General features: G+C 52.1%; 1 protein-coding gene across 2 annotated transcripts in view; it reads left to right on the forward strand.

Annotated features, from left to right (window-relative positions):
* THBS2 (thrombospondin 2) overlaps positions 1-16,076 on the forward strand; it is a 28,633-nt gene extending 12,557 nt beyond the window's left edge. Inside the window, exons 8-22 of one of the 2 annotated variants that reach the window (XM_082405334.1) lie at positions 274-441; positions 689-865; positions 1,608-1,781; positions 2,267-2,394; positions 2,476-2,628; positions 3,047-3,265; positions 5,636-5,743; positions 6,520-6,679; positions 8,130-8,248; positions 8,874-9,108; positions 10,420-10,647; positions 11,125-11,396; positions 11,938-12,035; positions 13,158-13,297; positions 14,144-16,076. In XM_082405334.1, the coding sequence (XP_082261460.1) occupies positions 274-441; positions 689-865; positions 1,608-1,781; positions 2,267-2,394; positions 2,476-2,628; positions 3,047-3,265; positions 5,636-5,743; positions 6,520-6,679; positions 8,130-8,248; positions 8,874-9,108; positions 10,420-10,647; positions 11,125-11,396; positions 11,938-12,035; positions 13,158-13,297; positions 14,144-14,151 (2,387 nt within the window). In that variant the 3' untranslated portion in view covers positions 14,152-16,076. The remainder of the gene's footprint in view (positions 1-273; positions 442-688; positions 866-1,607; positions 1,782-2,266; positions 2,395-2,475; positions 2,629-3,046; positions 3,266-5,635; positions 5,744-6,519; positions 6,680-8,129; positions 8,249-8,873; positions 9,109-10,419; positions 10,648-11,124; positions 11,397-11,937; positions 12,036-13,157; positions 13,298-14,143) is intronic. The other variant, XM_082405335.1, reaches the window with a different exon arrangement.
* Positions 16,077-16,671: the final 595 nt, after the last annotated feature.

The raw sequence follows: 16,671 nt of genomic DNA on the forward strand, positions 1-16,671 counted from the left end.
CCTTTGTGAAGCCGTTAGCAACATCCACCTTAGAAAGACCCCTTTCCTGCCTGTAGACACTGGGTTTCTGGCCCAGCTCCTCGTGCATCCCCCTGCTTCCCCTTTCCTGGGAGGGCAGCCCCTGAGCTCCGACCCTGGCACAGACGTGGGGTGGCCTTGGTGTCTGCCCCCTGCCAGCACCCACCTGGGGCATCCAGCTCGGACCTCAGGGCTGGGCTCTGCTGTGTGGGGCAGTCCCTGGGGAGGTCTGATGGGCAGTGGTGTTCCCCCCAGCAGACGGCGAGGAAGGCTGGTCCCCATGGGCGGAGTGGACCGAGTGCTCTGCCACCTGCGGGCCTGGCACCCAGCAGAGGGGGCGGTCCTGCGACGTGACCAGTAACACCTGCCTGGGGCCATCCATCCAGACGCGGTCGTGCAGCCTGGGCAAGTGCGACCACCGCAGTGAGTGTCAGAGGCCGGGCCGGCCCGGGGTGGGGGACAGGGCCCAGGCCCTGGGGTCTTGGGGGTCCTGAGAACCCCTGCTGCTGCCCTTTCTGGGAGGTGCTCCACCCGGCCCAGGTATCCTGCTCTTCCCCACCTGGGCTCCCCGCTCCTGCCCGGTTGATGAGCAAACTCCCCGGACGGGCCAGCCCCGGCCTTTCACTCAGCGCCCTGAGCCTCTGATGTCCTTGTTCCCTCCACGCGCTAGTCCGGCAGGATGGTGGCTGGAGCCACTGGTCGCCTTGGTCCTCCTGCTCTGTGACCTGTGGGGCCGGCAATGTCACCCGCATCCGGCTCTGCAACTCACCAGTGCCGCAGATGGGCGGGCGGAGCTGCAAGGGGAGCGGCCGCGAGACCAAGGCCTGCCAGGGCCCGCCCTGCCCGGGTGAGTGGACCACGGCGGGGACCGGGCTCGGGGCCGGCCTTCAGCAGGACACAGGCGCGGCGCGGCCCCGCGAGATCAAGGCACTGGGATCCCCTTGGTCGGCTGGTTTCTGGAAGCTGGGCCTTGGGGTGGATACCAATCGTGGTGCTCAGCTCTGACCTCCCCTGAACAAGCTCCAGTTAATCCACGATGGAGCAGAAATAGGCCAGGACTGAGGGGGAAGCGACAGCAGGCATAGGAGGGGGTCTCAGGAGGCGGCCTCCCCTGCATCTGGGGCATCTGGGGCCTGGGTTTGGGAGGACACGTGCTCCCCGCACCGGGCCTGCTCTGGGACTTGGGCAGGGTCTTCACCCAGAAAAGGCTGTGCTGTGATTCTTCTCCCTACTGAGTTATCCATACTGATGATGAGTGACAGCCATTTAAAATGAAACTCAGCTCCACACAGCTTTTCAGACGTGAGCACCTCTTTTCCGTGGCACGGGTGGACCCGTAGCCAGCGGCCCCCGGTCAGTGGTCCCAGGTTCTGGGCGCAAAAGATTGTGTGATTTCCCTTCCCGGAGACAAAACAAAAACAACTGAACTGTCATCATCTGCATCCCTCCCTGGCCATACGGTCCCGAGAGGACTTTCCTACCAGGTTTCCTCCACGTGTGGAGACATGGCCTTATCCCAGGCTCTTTGTCCTGAGCCCCCAGCACAGGCCGCGCCCCCGCGAGTGACCCCTCTGTCCTCTCTCCCCCAGTCGATGGTCGGTGGAGCCCCTGGTCCCCATGGTCGGCCTGCACGGTCACCTGTGCCGGAGGGATCCGGGAGCGGACGCGCATCTGTAACAGCCCGGAGCCCCAGTACGGAGGGAAGGACTGCGTCGGAGACGTCAAGGAGCATCAGATGTGTAACAGGAGGAGCTGCCCCGTAGGTGGGTGTGCACGGACGGGCCCACGGCCTCCAGCCTTTCGGCCGACGGGCGTCTGTCGTGGGGTCTGGACGCTCCAGCCGCAGGCGTCTTTGAAGACACCACTGGGTTTTAATTCTGATTAAATGTATAAAAATGCTTGGAAAATACAGAGAAGAAAAATCAGTTGTACTCACATGAAGTTTTACCCTCTGCTCTACGTCCCTCTGGCATTTTTACACAAAAGCAGAAAACATGCCGTGCAGAGTGGAACATCGTAGGTAGTGCGGTCACAGTGGACGCGTGCCCCGTGACCCCCTACATCTCCGACGCTTTATCCTTGGGGGCGGTGGCTTTGGGTGGCTGTCCCCAGCATCTTCCTAACCCACTCAGTTTCGCCACAGCTGAGCCCCAGAGTGTGTGAAGGGCATCACCCGGGCCTCGCGTGTGGCTTCATTACGGCGCTGCCTGCTGGCAGCTGCTGACTCTGCCCTGCTTCCTCCGCGCAGACGGCTGCTTGTCCAACCCCTGCTTCCCCGGAGCCGAGTGCCGCAGCTTCCCTGACGGGTCCTGGTCCTGCGGCTCTTGCCCGCTGGGCTTCCTGGGCAACGGCACCCACTGCGAGGACCTGGACGAGGTGCGTGCCCCCTCCCCCGGCGGCGGGGCGTCCTCGGGGGTGGGGAGCGCGGGCTCACGTCTGGCCTGCTGGTCCCCGCAGTGTGCCGTGGTCACCGACGTGTGCTTCACGACCAGCAAGGCGCACCGTTGCGTCAACACCAACCCCGGCTTCCGCTGCCTGCCCTGCCCCCCGCGCTACAAGGGGAGCCAGCCCTTCGGCGTCGGCCTGGAGGCGGCCAGGACGGAGAAGCAGGTGAGCGGCTCGGCCTTCCGCGCTCCTGTGAGGACAGCAGGGCAGTGAGGCGGGAGCTGGAATTGGAGGGTGGACGGGACGGGAGCGGGCACGGCGGCCAGGGGGAGAGATGGTCTCACTCTGCCGGCCAGCGCGACCCCACCCGCAGGGGCCACAGGGCTGAGTTTTCACTCACAGCATCCCAGAGGGCCAGGGTGGGGACTCGTGGTCTCCCCGTGACCCCAGGCGCCACCGGAGGCCTGACGTGACCTTGCTGTTGCTCGGGCCCTTCCAGGGGAGCAGAGCCCCGGGTCTCTGGACGCTGCCCCCTCCTCAGCGTCCCGTGGGCGGGCGGGAGCCCTGCGCCCTGCACGCGGCCCTCCCGTCAGGGTCAGGGTCAGGGTCAGCACGCGTCCTAACCCGCTCGGCCCTCCCGCAGCTGTGTGAGCCTGAGGACCCCTGCAAGGACAAGAGCCACAGCTGCCACAGGCATGCGGAGTGCATCTACCTGGGCCACTTCAGCGACCCCATGTACAAGTGCGAGTGCCAGACGGGCTATGCGGGCGATGGGCTCATCTGCGGGGAGGACTCGGACCTGGATGGCTGGCCCAACAAGAACCTGGTCTGCGCCACCAACGCCACCTACCACTGCATCAAGGTGAGGGTGGGGCGGGGCGTCCCCCTTCCTCAGGCCCCAGTGGTTCCAGCTCGGGGCAGCTGTGCCCCTGGAGGCGCCTCTACGGGTCCAAACAGTCGGAGGCTCCCTGTGGGCCCTGCACTCCGCGTGGTCCCCACCCCAGAAGCTGACGGGAGCCGGGGTGTCCCTGCCCACCCACTAGCCCCTCCAAGGCGTCTGCAAATTCCAGGATCACTCTGGAGAAGCAGCTGATTGTTGGGGGCTGGGAGAGGACGCGGCGCCTAATACATGTTTGTTAACTGAACACAAAGAGAGGCTTGAAATCATTGGGGGCGGGGCGATGTAAACAGGCCCCACCCTCCTCCAAGGCTATGGGGGCCTGAGGTCTGCAGGTGGGCCGGGCTATGGTCACGCAGAGTCTAGCAAACATTTTTCTTTGCAAAGAGCCCCATGTGCTGCACACAGGAAGCGGTTAGGGCCCCCGGGTGAGTGGGGCTTCCTTAGGGCCTGTAACATGGTGGGGTCCTTTCCTGGGGCCACTGCAGCCAATGACCACAAACCTGGTGCCTTTAAACGGCAGGACTTCATCCTCTCACGGTCCGGAGCCAGGAGTCTGAGGTCAAGGTGTGGCAGGGTTGAGCTGGAGCCGCCAGGGGAGGGTCCTTCCAGCCTCTCCCAGCTTCTGGGCCCTCCAGGTGTCCGTGGCTTGTGGACATGTCGCCCCAACCTCTGCTTCTGCCTGCTCCTCTGTGCGTCTGTCTCAAACTCCCCCTGACGCCCTTAAGGACACGCGTGGCTGTATATAGGGCCCATCGGGATACTCCAGGGTAAACTCGTCCTTTCAAGACCCTTATATCAATCGCATCTTTTGCATATAAGGTGATATTAACTTTACCATGTAAGGTGATAGTCACTCTTTTGCTATTTAAGGTAACATTGACAGCTTCTAGAGGTTAAGACATGGCATATATTTAGGGGATCACCATTCAGACCATTAAACAAGGTGTACCAGAACGTTTTAGTGAAGTTTTATACCTTAGAAGCTTCAGAAATATAAATACTACAAACTCACGAAAGACATTACTTGCAAATGTAAATATATTAATCTGTTTAATATTTATTTATTCTTGTGAATTTTGAGTAAGAGAGTTTTAAATTTTTTCTTTCGCCCTCTTGATTAAAAATGGCAGATGTTGACTGAAACAAAAAGTGAATCTGCTTTGAAATAATAGAGGCAAAGTTTGCAACCTTCATTGTATCTCCCTGACCACCTTCCCTGACCTAACAAGGTCAGGTGTCAAGCTTGGAAATCCCCGCAGGAAGTGGGTGCTTATTGGATGCGATTATTGATGAAGATTTCCACTAGGGACCCAGGGTGCCCTGGTACCGTAGCAGGAACAATGGAAGGTGTCCACGAGGCAAAGGACAACCTTTTTTTTTTTTTCGCTTTTGTGGAACTTCAGACAGGAATTTAATAACTAAAAAGGTGGCACATCAAAATTTGCACATTATATTTGCATTAAATATAACTTATGGGAACAAACAGATGCAAAAGTAAGACAGTTCATGAGAAGCCCCCTCACCCCGTCTGAGACGTTCCCTCACTCATCCCTGCAAAGGTGCTGAATCCCTCCCTCAGGACCTGTGTCCACACCACAGGAATATGCTCTCCTCCTTCACGGGCTGGAGTTGAAACTTGGCTCCAGACATGGCCCTGGGCTGTGCTTCTGAGCAGACCCCTGCCCCCCTTGAACCCCTGGGGCTTCTGGGACACCTGTGTTAATGGCATCGAAACACCTTCACGTGGACCCTCTCCTGGTGTTTCCAGCTCCCTCAGGCTGCAGTGTCTGTACAACTCGGGTCTGAGTCCTTATATCATTGGACTGAAACAAAATGACTTTTTTCCCCCGTTATGGGAATTCTCCACTTCTTGGGCAGAGCTGAATCAGGGAGGTGGTTTGAGGTGCTGGGCCTCAGTTCCTGAACAGAGACTCTAGGCCACCTGTTGGCTAGTGAGGGCTGAAGGTTTATGACCTTGGCTGTTGGATGGATGCTTGGAGTTTGTGGGAAGCAATGGGACGGGGGGCTCTGCCCTGTCCTGTATTTTCATTCTCTCCTGGTTCCCGCCGTTGTTCAGCTGCATACAGGGATCCCGAGCTCAGGACGCAGGCTTCTTTTGCCTCAACTCACTGGTGGTGGCGATGTCGGTGCTAGAGCAGCATCTGCGGGGAAATGCGGGGCCCCTGGCCCCGCCGCGAGGTCTCCGTTCTCCTGCTCCCGCGAGGACAGGGGCCTGGCGTTGATGTCGCCGGCTCTGCCCTCATGATCTCATCTGAAAGAAGGGCGCTCTTGGGAATGTTTCTGTAACTGGCCTGCTTCCTCTGCTCGCAGGACAACTGCCCCCTCCTGCCTAACTCTGGGCAAGAAGACTTTGACAAGGACGGCATCGGGGACGCCTGCGACGATGACGACGACAACGACGGCGTCAGCGATGAGAAGGTGGGGCCACTCGGCCTGAGCACGCGCCCTCGGGGTCAGGAGCAGGCGGAGCGCGGTGCCCTGCACCCAGCGGCCCCCGTGAACTGCCGCCGGGTTTAGCGCTCCCGCGCGAGTAACGGAAAGTCACCGACAGGGAACGTCTGTCCTTCGCACAAGCAGATGAGGCAGCCAGAGCATGGAGCCGCCTGGGGTGCTCTGCCAGAAGCGCTTTCAGTGGTTTAGTTCACCTTGAACTGCATAAAAGGGACTCATCCCCTCTGCTTCTGGGGCGGGCGCCAGCGATGGGGGCTGCGTGGCATGAGTGATATTGCCACTCCCTGCCTTTAGGGCAGAATTTAGATGTTACCATTTCCCGGGAGAAGTGTTGCAGACATAAGTGATCTGATATGTTAGTCCTAATTCATCACTAGCAGAGATAGAGAGGCCAACGTCTTATTCACAGGTTTACTGCATCTGGCTTCCATTGATCCATTAACTCATTCATTCGTTCATTCCCTTGACATTTATGTTTCTATCCTCACCATGAAATATGTCCTAGATCACCTTCCCTATAGAAAATATCAAAATTTTTCATAGGGACCGATGCATACATAATTATAAAATGATTTGATATCAAGAAAGTGTCAGCAAGGGCTACCTTTGCCGACACTTTATCGCTACCTTGATTCTTTTGATCTACTTTGAACACATAGCCTGTAAGTGCTAAGCCATTTTATAAGCAATTCAGCAAACATCCCTACCCTATTTCTTAAATTCTTCCCTCGCTTTCTCTCTAGGACAACTGCCAGCTTGTCTTCAACCCACGTCAGTTTGACTACGACAAAGACGAGGTCGGGGACCGCTGTGACAACTGCCCCTACGTGCACAACCTAGCGCAGATCGACACGGACAGCAATGGGGAGGGCGACGCCTGCTCCGTGGACATCGATGGGGACGGTCAGTCCCGCGTCCTCCCGACGCGCTTCAGGGCTCGCGGTCGGCGGAGCTCCCAGACCCCATGCTTTAATCTGTGTTGCCGCATAAGCCCAGCTTCACCCGTGCACTAACACGAGACAACGTGATTCATGACGCTTGGCTCGCAGGGGCCCAGCCTCGTTCGGCCCCTTGTCCCTGTGGGTTCCTGGAAGGGGTCGCCGGCCTCAGGACCCCCCTTTGGAAAACTACGCGTTTGTCACCTTCCTTTCCTGACCCCGAGCTCTCGTCCCAAGTCCTTGTGCCCAGTCCTGGTGTCTTCTCTCAGGTCCACCTCTGTTCACAGCCCCCGGAACCCAGTTCCCTGTCCTGACCCAGCGGTGCTTCTGAGAAAGGCCTGAGGACAGCTTTGTCTCTCCTGTGTTCCCTCCCATTTCCCTCGCTGTATTTCTAGCCATTCATTGAATCATTCATTGCAAAGCCTCCCCGAGGGGTTCCAGGTATCCCCGGACTTCAGAAACCTGTGACACCACCAGGTTATTTAACCCTAGATGTCAGTGCCGCGGGCACGAGCTCTACACCTCACGGCACAGCCTCGCCCTGGGTGTCTGACGCTCAGGAAGCAGCTCGGACAGACTCACACCCACTCCCTCTGACTCCGCCCACCCACCCCCACCTGCATTTGTCTCCTGGCTATTTTCTTGGTGTAACCTGGCATCACACTGACCAGCTTCCACCGGCGCCAAGACAGCGTCCGGCCGTGCTGCTCTCTAGGGCTTTCCAGCAGCCGGGCATCTCCTCCAATCCTCCGTCTGTGAGGTCTGACCCCCTGCATATCTCAGGGGTCCTTTCTCACTGCCTCGCCCCTGGCTCCCCCCACCTGCCAGGACCTCCCCATCTGCCAGGATAAGACAGCTGCCTAGCCTGGCTCAAGCTTTCCTGCTGACTCACTGATTTGTGAGGTTTTGCTTTGCCCTTCGAGCCTGATTACTGTTAACTCAGTTTTCATAACCCCAAACTTGATGAAATTCATTATCTATTTTCAGATTTCTGGGTATAAGGCACTGTAGCTAAACCCCCTGTCAGCCTCTGCCATTGTTATTTTCCTGCTAACGCAGGGAACAGATGAGGCAGTGGAGCCCCGGAAGCTGATCAGGTCCTAGGAGCGCGAGGCGAATTTCCTGAATGGATGTTAGGGCAGATAGTCAGCGTGTTTACACTGTGATGACTCACTCGTCAGCCCCCCGTGTGTATTGTCCTCCAGAGACCTCTGAGAGTTGGTTCTGCTTCAAACTGAGGGAATTTTAAGTTTAATGGGAAATCTGCCATGAATCTAATAATCTTTACATTTTATGATTTCTTAGATCATTTTTTATTAAACAAAAGTTTGGCCGTAAGTTGCTTACTGCCATAGGAAGAGCAACGTGCCTTTTCTAAACTCCGTATACTTCCGTTTTTCCCCTGAATCCTACAGATGTCTTCAATGAGCGAGACAACTGTCCCTACGTCTACAACACTGACCAGAGGGACACTGACGGGGACGGTGTGGGTGATCACTGTGACAACTGCCCCCTGGTGCACAACCCAGACCAGGTAATTGACCGGTGATTGACCAGGTGTGGCTAAGAGCAGCGGGGATGGAGGAGCTTCTCAGTCACAGAACATGCATGGCTTTGCAGCTTTCCATCCATCTGCCAGGACGTGACAACACAGGCTTTTCAATCATTGTAATTGAAAACATTGAACTCAGGTCTGAGAATGACTTGTATCTCCGTGGCCACTGGCCAGATGAGTGGGGGCCTTTGTCCCACTGTCTGAAAGGAGAGAGTCTTCATCTAATTATCTCCGTATTTCCCTGATGCAAACATAGGAATTGGCTGCTTTTCCAGATTTGCCTTTGGAAGACACGGTGAGAACATAACATACTGATGTAGTTCCTAGAACGTGTTGCAGCAGATGTTGTCAGAAAGGACTTGATTCTGTTGCAGCTAATTCTTTCCAGTCTTCCTTAAAGAAAGTGAATCCCCGTAGGGAGGTGGGTTAGGATGGAGAGATCCCTGGACTTCAGTCCCGGTTCTGGAGGCCGTTTCCTCTCTGCGGTCACGGCTCACATTGGGAGCGAGGGGGTACAGGCCACGCGTCCTCGGCGACTTTCAACCTGGCATCTGTTTCATGGGATGGATGCCCAATGCTGCTTTCCCCGAACTCTGTCTCCCAGACCGACGTGGACAATGACCTCGTGGGAGACCAGTGTGACAACAACGAAGACATCGACGAGGATGGCCACCAAAACAACCAGGACAACTGCCCCTACATCTCCAACGCCAACCAGGCTGACCATGACCACGACGGCAAGGGGGACGCCTGTGACTCGGACGATGACAACGACGGGGTCCCCGATGACAGGGACAACTGCCGGCTGGTGGCCAACCCCGACCAGGAGGACTCAGATGGTAGGTCCCGTGACAGCCGCCCCGCAGAGGCAGAGAGGTGGCAGGAGCGCGAAATGCCGGGAAAAAGAAGTATGTAGCCCGACTGCTGACGTGAGTAAGTGGTCCATGAGGACAGAATCTGGAGAGAGCAGGGGCACAGGACGGGTCAGAGTCTCAGGTAGCACGGCAGGTAACGCGGCAGGTGCGCAGCTGGGCTCAGTGGTGGCTTGGTTGTCCTCTGGCGTCTGCTGGAGCCTGTGGGTGCAATCCCGGCTGACCCGGGTGCTGCCTGGAGGATACACATCCACCGTGGATGAGACGGGGTGTGGGGTATTTGAGCCCACACGACCCAGAGGCACGTGGAGACTCACTGACTGAAGGGCAGCTCCAAGGACCACCCCCCGCACCCTGAGAGCAGCACAGAACTCATTCTTGACAGGAGGACAGATGGCTTCAGTCCCCACAGCGGGGCTTGGGGGCACTTGCTGGCTACCGAGCAGCCTTTTACCAGGAGGGAGGCTGGGATGGAGGCAAGGCTGGCGTGCTCAGGGATGTCTTAGGGGTTTTGGAAGCTCCTTTTTGCGTGAGTGTGTGCCTGTCACCCAGTGCGTAGATGTGTGTTGTTGAACAGAACTGAAGGATAGTTTGAAGGATGTGATGGAAATTCGGTTGAACTTGGTGTCTTTGTCTCCTTCTAAAGCAGTAGGCACTGCAATGGCCTAATTGCAGTGGTCAGTGGTCATCTGGATCGTCACTATTACCATGAACTGCACGGCCGTGAAGGTCTCAGCAGGCATCTCTCTGTGTGCCAGGCTGGTCCACGGCCCCATGGCCGCATCCCCACCTCATTAGAAAATTTGACAAGATGCTTCCAAAAAACAGAAGTCCACATCTCCCTAGGGAAGTCATTTTTCATGAAAGAGTTCTGCTTTCAGTGCCAAACAGATTACAGGCAGGGGTGATTTAGGTAATAGTAGAGGTTCTGAAGACTATCAGAGGAAAAAGCTGGAAATTCAGCTTGATTTCACTTGGCAGCGTTCAGGTTTTGTACCCCCAGTTTCAAGTTCAGAAGGAAGTGAGAAATGACTCTACAGGAACTGGATTATGGCGTGCTTTGCTGCAGGGCTTATCACAGCGACGTTTTGAAAAGAGCATCCAGACTCCTCGCAGCGTTGGGGTGAAATGTCAGAGATTACAGGCGCTGGTCCAGGAAATGCTGCCAAGCGCCTAGCCTTGAATTTTCAGAGAATCACGTGCTAAGTTTTCTCAGACACAGAGAGGCGGACAGCAGACCCTTACTTTGCGTGTTTCTCTGCTTGTCCTTGGTGGCAGGTGATGGGCGTGGTGATGCTTGCAAAGACGACTTTGACAATGACAACATCCCCGATATTGACGACGTGTGTCCTGAGAACCACGCCATCAGTGAGACGGACTTCCGGAACTTCCAGATGGTCCACCTGGACCCCAAGGGCACCACTCAGATCGATCCCAACTGGGTCATTCGCCATCAAGGCAAAGAGCTGGTGCAGACGGCCAACTCCGACCCTGGCATCGCTGTTGGTGAGCCTTAGAATACGCACCGCCACTTCCGGTTCCTGCCTGCAAGGTGCCCACGGAGCACGTGGGCTGCCCTTTAAGACCGAGTGGACAGGAGCAGTGGGTCTTTCTGGTAGCCCCCATCCTCCCTTGGTTTGTAAAACCATCTGCCTAAATATTTTTAACGGGAGAACCTGGGGAAGCACTTATTTGCCTCTCCAGATTCTCCGCGATTTAATATTCAGCAAGCCATTTCGTTTTATGGACTTGGTCTGTAAATTGTTACCTAGGATGGTGAAGCTCTGCCATAACTCTGTAAGTGGGATCTAAAGAGATGAAATTCCACAAGTGGTGTTAATCCCACAGGAACAGACCCTGATTTAGATGGGAGAGGAGAGCCTCTTTCCACCTGCATCCAGTGGTCCCCGGGCTCATCCAGGAATTCCCTAAAGGGCTGTTTCTGACTTGGTTTTGTGACCAGATGTTCCCTCTGGCCCCCAGGCTTCGATGAGTTTGGGTCGGTGGACTTCAGCGGCACATTCTACGTCAACACCGACCGCGACGACGACTACGCGGGCTTCGTCTTTGGCTACCAGTCCAGCAGCCGCTTCTACGTGGTGATGTGGAAGCAGGTCACTCAGACCTACTGGGAAGACCAGCCCACCCGGGCGTACGGCTACTCAGGGGTGTCCCTCAAGGTGGTGAACTCCACCACGGGGACAGGCGAGCACCTGAGGAACGCCCTGTGGCACACAGGGAACACAGAGGGACAGGTGAGGAGGACAGGCTCTTCTGACCGAGGCCGGCAGCTGCTTTGGGCTTTCAGGAGAGCAGTACCTGCCCATTGCAAAAGTACCCCCACCTCGGTTTTTGTTCATTTTACCTCAAGTCACGGTGCTTTTAATAATCTTTTATTGGGTACCTCACTTATTAAAGATGCCAGGCCTGGTGATTTTATAAACACAATTGGTAATCCTCTTGCACATGAAACGTAGGTGTACTCCCTTACAGAAATAGGGAGAACAGGGTTTCAAAAGTTTAAGTGTTTCGCCCAAGGTCCCACGTTGAGGAAGCAGAGAATCTGTGACTTGGCCCAAATGCCTGTGCTCTTTGCGCTGAACTCCATTGTTGCCTATCAGTGGATTTTGCTCATGCTAGAGATTTATAATATGAAATATATTGGAGGTAGATGTGGCAGCAGGAGCCATAGGGATTACTTAGCAGAGTAATGTTTTCGTCTCCCCCCTTTGTGCCATAAAACTGTGGTTAAGACTCAGGGTGCCAATTATACTCACAAGTGATGTTTTTCCTCAGGTTCGCACGTTATGGCATGACCCCAAAAATATTGGCTGGAAGGACTACACTGCCTACAGGTGGCATCTGACCCACAGACCTAAGACAGGTTACATAAGGTAGGTGAGAGGGTAGCTCAGTAGCAGCTGTATTTCTACCAAGTAATTTTCACATTCCAAGAACATCTTTCCACTGGATGGCAAGTTAGAACACTAACAGAGAAACAAGCCAAAGTGGGTTCTAATTTGTACGCTGTCCCCTGGATTCTTCCACTTTAAGTGCCTTCTCTTTTCTGTCCAGCATCTTCTTCACGTTTTTTAAAAAAGCAAAAACAAAACTGTTGAAGAGAAGAAAAACCAAACTTGTTAAAATAACCCAGAAGGTGATAAGCATCTCTCCTCCTAATGAACGTTATGGGCATGGGAGGGAAAGTGCAGTTAAAATAACTGCATCTTTGTGAATTAGCATGTGATTTCTTTGGTGCACAGGTTCCTATTTATTTCTGATATTGTGAATGGCTGAATTTAAAACACATCTTGAACAAAACTTTGGCAAATCAGTCCAACAGAATTTTGTTCTCTTGGCATGACAGCATTTGTAATCAACTTTTTTTTTTTTTAAGCTGGGACAATTTCTAATTTTATAAAATGAAATACGGATGATTTAAATTTAAACTTTTTGCAAAGTTAAACTTAGTCACTACGAGCATGAGCCAGTCTGATTCTTCACCAGGAGTGTGTGCGTGTCCTTGGTGACAACAAGCACGTCTTAGAAGGGGAGGTGCAGGCTGGTGCCAGGGGTGTGATGTTTCTGTGGAGTGTCCCTGTTTATTCACTCCTCTCCTACCAGGGAAGCTTTAGTGCATCTGTACGTGTAGGGTGGAACCTGGTCCTTGCTATCACACAGCTCACAGTTTGTGGGGAGGAAGCAGGTGAGCTCGTGGCTTTAGTGCAGTGTGAAGGCCAGGAGCTTGCTGACACGGGGGAGCCTTAGAGTTAGGGTTAGGCAGAGGGAGGGGCCTCCTGACTCCACTAAACTGTTCCATGACTCCTGAAGGTGGAGACGACTTGGATGCTTGGGTGGGTGATTGTCAGTGAGTCATGGGGAAGAAGGAGGGCTCTGGGGTGGTGCTGTGTTACTCTTGGCCAGCCTCGTGAGGAGAAGACTGACCTCCTGCCCTCTGGTGAATGTGCTTCAAAGAGCTGACATTCTCTTTCTTTCTCCTTTTTCCCTGTTTTCAGAGTCTTAGTGCATGAAGGAAAACAGGTCATGGCGGACTCAGGACCCATCTATGACCAAACCTACGCTGGTGGGCGGCTGGGTCTGTTTGTCTTCTCTCAAGAAATGGTCTACTTCTCGGACCTGAAATATGAATGCAGAGGTGGGTGTGAGAACATTATTCATTGGGGCCTTGAGTGGCACAGAGGATGGGGAAGGAACACATATTTTACTTTTCCTTTTACAAAAGCTACACATCAGGGAAATAAGCTGGTGGCCTGTCAGGCAGATGTTTTGTTTTGGTCAGCTTGAGTTGGTTTTGTCTGTCAGTTTGTTTGTTTTAAATTCAATGTGAATGTCTTTGGTAGGACAAACACTTTTAAGTTATTCACAGGCTCTACTTGTCCCACTCTACTCTATCCCATAGCTTTTTATATTTTCTACACCTTCTGGGCCCTTAATGACATTTTAGATTGCTATCTTTGCTAGAAAAAAAGAAAGAAAGAAAGGAAGGAAGGAAAGAAGGAAGGAAGGAAGGAAAGAAAGAAGGAGAAAAGGAAGGAAGGATGGGGGAAAGGTTCTCTTTAGTTATCACTCTAGGAGCATATTTGAATCAAAATATTATAGATCTGGAAGGGAACTTGGCTTCTATGTGGTCTAAGCCTGTGTGTTCATGTAGATATGAAAATATCCCTATTCTACAGATAAGGTAAGTAAGGCTCAGAGATGCTGCTCAAAAATCACACAACAAGAGTGTTGATTTGTCTTCTTGATTCTGGTGAAGTGTTCTTTTCCCTGTCCTTCATTCCATCCATCCATCCTTCCATTTATCCATCCATCCATCCATCCACCATCCATCCATTCATTCAACCATTCACACATCCATCCATATTGTGGAAACCTTTTTTTAAAAAATAGAAATAGTGATATTTAGGTTATAGTTAAACAAAATAAAGCAAAATAAAATGCATGGTCCAATCTCCCAAATTCTGTTCACTGTGTTTTGCAGATGTCTGAACAAGATTTGCTGTGTTTCCAGCAAAGTACTGTAGACGCTGTTACCCAGACACCTCAGTCCATCCCAGTTCTCCCAGCTTCTCTCTAGCAGACCTCCTGTCCTTGACCCCAACCTCAAGTGGTTCTTCACCTCCTGTCATCAACCCAAGCCCACGTGCCTTCAGAGGATGAATATTAATGGAAACGAAAAATGAACATCCAACCCACTACAGGAAAAACAGTTTGATGATCCATGAGACTTTATGTGGAGTGAAAATAGAGCATGATATTACCTTGTTTTCTCTTGTGTGCTTAAAAAGAATGACGTTTACATATGAAATGTAAGTACTTATTTTATTTATGTGTATATGGAGTTGAAGGGAATATTGTGTATAAGCAATTATCATAAATTAAGCATTTATGCTTAATATTGCTACACTACTTCCAGTGCTTTAAGTTTGGTGCAAGAGCACCCAAATCCTGTTAGGTCAATTATAAAGAAGGGTCAACTCAAGTCTGAAGTAATGCCGTTATCAGAAAGAGGTCAGGAGATACCAGTCACGTATGTGGGATGTCAAGTAACTAATTGGAACATCAAAAATAATTATGGGAATAAATGAATACCCCTCCCCCACTCTCTTGTCCTACAATGGAAGCCCTCACTGAGGCTGTCTCATCAAAGAAGGAATATCCTGGCAAAATGGCTCTAATGTGGGTCCAGTCGTGGGCCTGGCAAAGCCTCGTCTATGTGAGGGCTTAACTGAGCGAAGTGCTGTCACCGTGGTTGGCACCTCCAGCCATTGTGGACCTGAGAGAACTCGTGGCCAGTTGTCACTTGATTCCGCAGTCTGATCCCTAGAATCCTCGCTGGAGCTCCTTTCCCAGCTGCTGGGGAGGAGTCAGCAGACAAACAAATCAGCAAATGCATTTTGGCATCTAATCCCTATTCTAGGCTTTGAAACTATGGACGGATTGCTTTTACCTAACTTGGTAACACATTCCATTAAGGTTCCAGTTATAAATGTTGTGCTAATATTTATTAAGTGAATATAGAATGCAGTTCCGTTCACCAATAACTTATTTTAAATATGACAAGTAACACTTATGTAAGTATAATATCTAAAAGTAAACATATAACTAGCATATAATAATATAAAGATACAGTTACCGCAAAATATCTTCAAAATACAAGACTTTATAATATTATGTTGTCATCATAAAACATGCTGCAAAATGTGATAGAACAAATAAATAATAATGAAGAGTTTATAATGGAACCTTAATATATACTGTTGCCGGTGACTTTAATTCAATATTTTTTAGTGCTATCTATCTGCTGTACATAGGATTTTAAAGACTTGGAATGCTGAGGATAAACCAGTGTTGTCTCGGCAGACATACCCCTTAATCAGTCATATTGTCATATACACAGGTTTGATTTATTTTTTGCTTTAAGTTGCATGACCTTTCTGCAGGAAATATTAGTTAATCTCACTCCACATAGGGGTTTAGGAATAAGACTTTGTCTTGTTGATCTGATGCGGACAAACTGTTCTCCTCTTCCTGTTAATAGCGATTTCACTCCTCTGTCAAGTAGGGAGAGGGTCCATGACTTTGTCTTCATTTGCTCGTGCCGTCTGATAAAGTTACATTTGTTGCTTCCTTTGAGGTTGATTTTTCTTTTCATTTTGCTGCACTTTTTACTTTTTTTGGTGGAACTGTATTCCCAAGACAAGGAAGTGTTGGGAGACTTCATTAAATGTAACAATTGTGAAGAGTGTGTAGGTTTTCTGTGTCGGTGGTGTTTGGCCGAACAATACGGTGGCGTGGGTTGATGATGATGTGAATATTTAGAATGTACCATATTTTTTTGTAAATTATTTATGTTTTTTTTTTAAAACAAACTTCTCGTACAGATGGATAAAACTTCTTTTGTTTGGACAGACTGTAAATATTTATTTATTTGTTCACATGGTCAAAATTTCACCACTGAAACCCTGCATTTAGCTAGAGCCTCATTTTTATACTTTAAAGATTCATAACAGGAAATAAATTGTAAAAAGGTTTTCTATAAATGAATCTCTCTCCCTTTTTTAAAGAGCTAGCAGGGCTCCTGCCGGGGGGAAGGAGAGGGACCCCGGCTGACGTCTTGTCCCCTGGGCCAGGGACACAGCCTCCTCCATGACAGTCCTTCCTCGTGCGCGTCTCAGGCTGAGATGCCGTTTGGGGTCTTCACGGAAAGAAGCTGTTTAAGGCAGGTCTCGTCATGGTTTGTGGAGCTGCCCGGGTCACGCGCTATGACACGACCTTAGGGAAGCCATCCTCTGCTGCTTCTTGCTGTGCGACAGGGGACAGAGCAGTGCAGTGAGTGCCAGCACCACTGAGATGACTCAGGAAAAGGGGGCAACACGAGGGGCCCCCCATCAATACAAGCGCTGCTTCCATGACCCAGTCTCGTTCCCAGCCGGAGTGAGAAGCAGCAGAGGACGCGGTGGGACACGTGTCAGATCATGACGTCACGTGGGCAGCAAACCAGCTGCT

Source organism: Balaenoptera borealis (assembly GCF_965194805.1).
Source record: "Balaenoptera borealis genome assembly, chromosome: 9".
Taxonomy (NCBI): domain Eukaryota; kingdom Metazoa; phylum Chordata; class Mammalia; order Artiodactyla; family Balaenopteridae; genus Balaenoptera; species Balaenoptera borealis.